This window comes from Rosa chinensis, chromosome 3 (assembly GCF_002994745.2).
Source record: "Rosa chinensis cultivar Old Blush chromosome 3, RchiOBHm-V2, whole genome shotgun sequence".
NCBI lineage: Eukaryota > Viridiplantae > Streptophyta > Magnoliopsida > Rosales > Rosaceae > Rosa > Rosa chinensis.
This window is the reverse complement of record NC_037090.1, coordinates 34,336,430-34,343,274: the sequence shown is the minus strand read 5'-3', so window position 1 is coordinate 34,343,274 and position 6,845 is coordinate 34,336,430. Positions and strand designations below refer to the sequence as shown.

At 38.9% G+C, this 6,845-nt stretch overlaps 1 protein-coding gene across 3 annotated transcripts; it reads left to right on the top strand.

The window, feature by feature from the left end:
• Positions 1 to 234: 234 nt before the first annotated feature.
• LOC112195098 (malonyl-CoA decarboxylase, mitochondrial) lies at positions 235 to 5,846 on the top strand. Of its 3 annotated transcripts, none has more exons than XM_024335454.2 (8): positions 235 to 845; positions 912 to 982; positions 1,456 to 1,637; positions 1,708 to 1,836; positions 2,037 to 2,110; positions 5,115 to 5,199; positions 5,307 to 5,359; positions 5,434 to 5,846. In XM_024335454.2, exons 2-7 carry the CDS (start codon positions 968 to 970, stop codon positions 5,311 to 5,313), a joined length of 492 nt encoding a protein of 163 aa, XP_024191222.1. In that variant the 5' UTR covers positions 235 to 845; positions 912 to 967; the 3' UTR covers positions 5,314 to 5,359; positions 5,434 to 5,846. The 3 variants fall into 3 exon arrangements, with proteins under 3 accessions (XP_024191222.1, XP_024191220.1, XP_024191223.1); XM_024335452.2 differs by having other exon boundaries at positions 236 to 469; positions 631 to 845; positions 5,307 to 5,844; XM_024335455.2 differs by lacking the exons at positions 5,115 to 5,199; positions 5,307 to 5,359; positions 5,434 to 5,846 and adding an exon at positions 3,690 to 4,449 and having other exon boundaries at positions 236 to 845.
• Positions 5,847 to 6,845: the final 999 nt, after the last annotated feature.

Genomic DNA, 6,845 nt, shown 5'->3' with positions numbered 1-6,845 from the left:
AGTGCAAGTTGTAGAAATTAGACAACAGATTTAAATTATTCTGTTGTGTGAAGTAGGAACATAGGCGACAACATTTTAAGCCAAATTGTTGTAGGCGGCATGTTTCCCTCCATGTTTTCACATTTTAATTTTACGTAGTGCACTCATACGACAGTTGGTGAGGTTTCTGTTGTGTGAGTAACTTTGAATCTTTTACTAGGTTTAATTGCCATGCCACAGCGTAAACAAAGAAAACAAAACCTAGCCTCTCAACCCTCTCGACCGGTCGACCCTCTCTTTCGACATCAATTTTACAACCGATAGCCTTCGTGAAACCTAGCCTCTCTCTCTCTCTCTCTCTCTCCATTGAGTCTAGCCATCTACAAGCATTTAACGATGGCCAGCAAGATCGGACTCTGTGACTCTACTAGTTCTCCAACTCATTCCAGGGGATCTCGAGCCTCTCGTCATCGCCGTCGAAGACCTCGAGGTGCAACAACAGATTCATTTTATCCGGTCATCGTCCAGGCTCCAACAGTTTGGGCTAAATGACAAGGCTCGCCGATGAAGGACGGCGAGAACGAGGCCTATTCTGGCTGTTGAGATCGGAGCTTTTTGGGTCTGATTTCGATTCTTTTTCTGCTCCTGCAGGTGGCGTTACCAATATGGACGACGGGAACATTCCGGGCCCAACTACCCAAACCCTAGCGCTCCCAATTCTTCTACCATAGATGGCGTAGCTGGCCTGGGCTACTTTGATTTGGCCAAGGAGGAGATCGCCAAGGCTGTTAGGGCTGAAGAATGGGGCTTAAGATCGGCGTTGACAACACATTTAAGATTAGTTTCTGCACTTCTTGCTCTTACAGGTAATTCTCTAATTTCTTCTCTGTTTTAGTGGGTTTGTTTTTGATTTTGACAGCCTGGCTTATCAGGGATCGACCTGGGAAAGTTTCTAATCAAACGTGTGATAACGCTGGTGAGGAAAGACATGCAACATATTTCTGTAAGTTCTGTCCTGTTCCTTTTACAAATTTGAAGAGTCAGACGCCCAGACTCGCAACGTAATCTCCCTACTTCACGGGCTTCATAAATTGTTTCATATTTAGACTTTTTGTTGGTGATACTAGCTTGTTGGTTAACTTCTGTTAGTGAAAATAATTACTTTAGTGGATGTTGATTAACTTATAGCTAAACATGTATAGGTGTATAGGTTGTGGTCACTGGTAATGCTTGGATTTGGTGTTTTTAATTTTAACTTGCCTACTGCCCTTAAAAATTGAAACTAACTCGAGAGCTTTTGACATTGCTTTTTCTTTTTGCCAACTTTCAAATTGATCTGTTTTTGTTTTACTAAATTCATCTTTTAACTACTCTTATTGAAGATGTCAAAGCAATAAATAGATAAGAGTTTTGAACATGTTTGGAAAACCAGTCATCATGGCTTTACTTTCTGACACATGCCGTCTTTAAAATCAGACATTTGCGACTCTCAGTCCCATTCCAGGGTACATGCAATGGCTCCTATCAAAATTGGCATCCCAGTCAAAACTTGCTAAAGGTGAAGACATGCCAAACTCGTTAGCTGATAGATCTGGTTCCACATTTTGGGAGAACATACTTGAACCAGAAGAGGAAAGAGCACTTATGGATGCTTCTATGTAAGCTTCTTATTCGCTTTGGTACATTGTGTTAGCATTTGGAATGCTTAATTACATTTTAATTGTGCAGGGAATTCACCACTGGGAAAAACAACATGGAAGTGATGCTCAATTTACTGACTTCAGCAAACCATGAATGGACAAAGTCTGATATATTGCTTTCAGTTCTAAAACCCCCTCTAATGCGATTGTGTGCCAGGTCTTAACTCTAGTTTCCTTCTCTTTTTTGTTGCTAAGCTAGTAAAGATGATGAGTCTGCTAAAATGAAATGGTTAACATTAAATATTATGTAATTGCTGATGACATCACCGAAATTACTTTTAAGAGTCTTGCACAATATTGTGATCTATGTTCTTTTGTGTAACACACTATTGACATATCTTTGTTTCTCTTACTAAGGGTACCTTCTGCAAGAGAAAAAGAGAGGCAAAGCTCTGGATTCTGTTGCAAATTTTCACTTACAGAAGGGAGCGGTATGTCATTTAACTCTAGTTTGCGCAACAGTCCTTATAGGAGCATATGTATATGTTTTATAGTTGGATGGACTGATTGAATTTTATATTAGATGCATAAATGATATATGTAGAACTAGGCAGTTCTCTGACCAATGCGAAGGGTCTGCTACCATAAAATGAACATGCAGAATATGTTTCCATGACAAGCTGTGATGCATATGTATGCATATTCCCCTTATATGTATTGTTTTGTTTTGGCCAGGCTGTGTTTGTATGTGTATAAATACATACATTCAGGGGTTATATTACTTATGATTTTAATTTGGGTTAATTACATATAAGTGCATATTTTAATGTTTTTTTTGCCATAAGGCCACCAACTGTTTTTTTCCCTCATAAGGCCACTAGATTAAAAAATGTGTTAAATTTTGGATATAAAAACCAACATATATACATAAATGCCACTAGAGTAAAAAGTCAACAATCATCCTCCCTCTCTTCTCCGGCGAGGTCTCCGGCCAACTCCGGCGGGTCTCCGGCCAACTCCGGCTAGTCTCCGGCCAACCCCTGTGAGTCTCCGGCTGACCTCCGGCGACCACAAAAGCTACTATCACTAACATCAAAAGCTACTGTCGCTGGCAACAAAAACTACTCTGGTGAAATTTCCGGCAACCTCCAGTGAGGTAGCAAAAGCTATTGTCATCAGCAACAAAAGCTACTGGCAACTTCCGGCGAGGTAACAAAAGCTACTATCATCAGCAACCAAAGCTACTATTACCAAAAAAAACTTTTCTCCCCAAAACCATAATCTACTATCCCCACCAACAAAAACTACTGTTACTAACACTAAAAGCTACTCTAACCAACAACAAATGTTACTCTCACAAATACCAGAAAACAACTCTCACCAGCACCAAAAGATACTCTCACAAACACCAAAAGTTACTGTCACCAATAACCAAAGCTACTATCACCAACACCAGTGAGCTACTCTTAAAGAGCTACTCCAGTAACAGAAGCTACTTTGACCATCAACAAAAGCTACCATCACAACACAAAAAGCTATTGTCACCAATAAGAAAAACAACTATCACTAATACTAAAAGCTATTATTAAAGACTTGCAATGCTCAAACCGAAGCTACGGTTAATGTGTTAAAAAAACACTACTCCAGTATAACAAAAACTACTGTTAATGTGTTAAAAAACTACTCCACTATAACACACTAAAACCAAAAGAAATCAAAACAATACAAACGAACAAAACCATCCCCCCATCATACAAGAGCACAACTCTGTGTCTCTCCCCTGCAAAATTCCACAACAGATGAATTCAAACAAATCCAAACCGATTCATTCCAATAAATCACAATCAAATCAAACCAAACACCGTCTAATTTTTTTCCGATAACAAAAATCAAGCTAGATGCCAGAAATACAAAATGAAAATCAAGCACCTGAAAACGTAAATAGAAAGAGAGAGCAACGGGTCAACAGATTGAGAAGAAGATTGGATTTAGATCTGAGAGCAATTTGCAGCTTCTGCTACTTCCATGGAGTTCCAGATGTACTTAACCACTCCGTTTTTGCCTTGCTAGGATTCAATGGAGCCGAGGCTTGGAGACGATAGAGTTGTGCCTTGGAGACGACGGAGCAGAGCTCATCATGACTCAATTTCGACGCCCGCCGCTCGCCGCCACAGGTTAAATTCTTCGATTAACCGGTAGAGAGAGATTCGTTTTCGATCGGAGCTTTGGGGTCGCCGCTGAGGAGTTTGGAGGCTTGACGATCGGAGCTTTACTCCCGAATCGATGACGGAGTTTTCGCGCACGGGAGGTTCTGTACTGCCGGAGCCGAACGAGTTGGTGTCGGAGGAAGGGTTTGCTGGAGAGAGAGAGATTTCTTTTCGATCGGAGCTTCGGGGCCGCCGCTGAGGAGTTTGGAGGCTTGACGATCGGAGCTTTACTCCGGAATCGATGACGGCGTTTTCGCGCAGGGAGGTTGTGTACTGCCGGAGCCGAACGAGTTGGTGTTGGAGAAAGGGTTTGCTAAGAGAGAGAGAGAGTAGAGAGAGAGAGAGAGATCTGTAGTCAAAGCAAGGGTTTGCTGGAGAGAGAGAGAGATATGTAATTTTCTAAAGCGATCCAATTGATTGATTTCGTTCGGTGAAAGGGCAATATGGTCAGATACGAAATATTTTGAAGAAGCAAGTGGCCTTATGTGTACAAGAACATATAGATGGCCTTATCACAAATTAAAGTTTCAAATTGACACTTGTGTGTAATTTTCTATTTTAATTTTTACTCTTTTACATGCTCTCAGCTGAAAAATAAAACCAAAGTCTGGTTGATGCGTGTCTCTATCTTACGCCTAAAAGTTTTTAATTTATGACATATTTGGCCAGCAAATGGGTATAACGAATACAAATTCTAGGCTCATGAAGTTTATAATATGTCATGTGTATGTGTCTGTTATTGGATACACATATGTTATTGTGCGATGCATAAGTTGGGCTTACACAGTTCAAATCATTATGCATCTATAGTTTCCTTCAATGCATATCCTCTGGTTTTTCCTTCTAAGAATTGTTATGATCAGCTGAAGGATGCATATGACTAATCATATGAATGAGTTTATTTTCATGGAATTATATTTGAAGACTATTTTTGACAATATGAAGTCCTTTAACGAAATTATATCATGAACTTGGATAAAGATATGTTCTATTCATTTTCCACTGTGCAGTAAATCAAGTTTAACCAAAAACTTCTCTCTACTATCATATGATTAATTCCTTCATGAAAACCTGTTCATTTACGAACATGATGCAATTTTGAATCATACACCTGTCAAGCTTTTGTTGTGAATTGCTTTTAATCTTGCATTGCCAGCATCCATCTGAGTTGATACCAGATCAACAATTGTGAAGCTCATAGTTCATAGAATTGTGATTTTCAGTTTCACTATATTATTACAGTATCAATTATCATCTACTAAATACTAATATTGAACAATCATTGCAGATTGGGCAAAATTGAAGATTATTCTCAGTCAAATTTCAGTACAGGGCATATCCATACTTCTACTGAACTTTCCCGATATGTTGAGGTAATTAGTTGTGTACTGAAGTGACACCTTACATGTACCATGAAAGATGCTTGGCATTTTCATTCAAACCAAAACTTACATGTTCCTGAATGTCTTTTTGCTTGCAGCCATTGAAGGAACCTCAAAATACAACCGAATAGCAGGATAGCAATGTATTAATGTATGTGTCCATGCTTTTAATTTCGTTGTTAATTTTCTGTAGTGGAAATTGATTTGTTTTAAATTGATGTACAGTTGTCACTGATTTTGTGCATGTGTATCTCGGAGAGGATGAAAAAGCATTAAAAATGAGGTTTTTAGGTGTCTAGGATCACTTTGAATTGGTATTGTAATGGATCATCTGCCAAAAGTTACAAACTGCATGGACCTAACTTTCTTTGTCTGTGCTTCTGTCATTTTTTTATACGCAAAAATATGATGCTGACCCAGCAGCAAAGTCAGTTGCTGCAACTATCCTTGGCATCTAAGTTGGGTGTGGATTCAGGTCTAAGATTCCATGTAGGAGATGAATCTTTAGTGGCAAGTATGAGAGAACTTTAGCAGCAAATATTTTTCTCTTGCGACGATTTGATTGTATCATCTTTTGCTATCTTTCAATATAATTAGTTAGAATGCAGCAGCCATCAAGCTAGCTGGAATGCTTTCTATTTTGGTTTTATGGTATGAATGGATACATGAATGCTACCTCTTTTCGTACATTAGATGGTTGAAATAGAGTATTTCAATGCCTAAATCTTATATTGTGCATTATTTTTGTGCAAATATCTCAGGTAAATAATTGAAAATAATCAAACAACAGGCAATTACATTATATTGTATGAATACGCATAAATCGTTAATCACACAACAAATCAATTTTAATCACACAACTGTACCTATAAAATTTCGTTGTCTCATTAATACTCACACAACAGAACAAATAGGTATCAGTTGTCCAATGTTAAATCACACAACGGTCCCTATAAAATTTTGTTGTCTCATTAGTACTCACACAACAATTGCCATATTTTTCTGTTGTGTGAGAAGTTAATGAACAATGGTCCTTACTTATTTCTGTTGTCTGACCACCATCGAAACAACAATTGAATGCGCCGCATCCAATTTCTGGCATTGGTATCCGCAGAATCAGTGCAACGATTATAATTGAAGCATTGTGTCTATGATATTCACACAACGGTGTTTCACCGTTGTGTGAGTGTGCTCATCACACAACATCGAGATAGACGACAGACATGGTCCAAATCACACAACAGATTTCCACCGTTGTGTGATGCAGTTTTTGTAGTAGTGAACATAAATACTTAATCATCTCTGAGGACCCATTTTGGTGCGTTGTGGGGGCGCAATAGGCACATATACTGCGCAACCAAATATGCGTAAGTTTGAAATGTCAGGCTCATATCCAGTTACCAACTGGTATGCAGAAAATGGTTGGCTAGCTGTGGGTATGAAATAAATAAGTAAACCTGCGTGCGATATTGCATAACCCCAGGTAGATATAGGCAAGTTGGTGCGCATAACCAATGCCCTAGCCACCATTTGTAGCCTTTTGATGGTGGCTTCTGCGAGACCATTTTATGTATGCACATGGGGTATAGGATGCTCTACATCGATCCCAATAGACATGCAATAATCATCAAATGCTT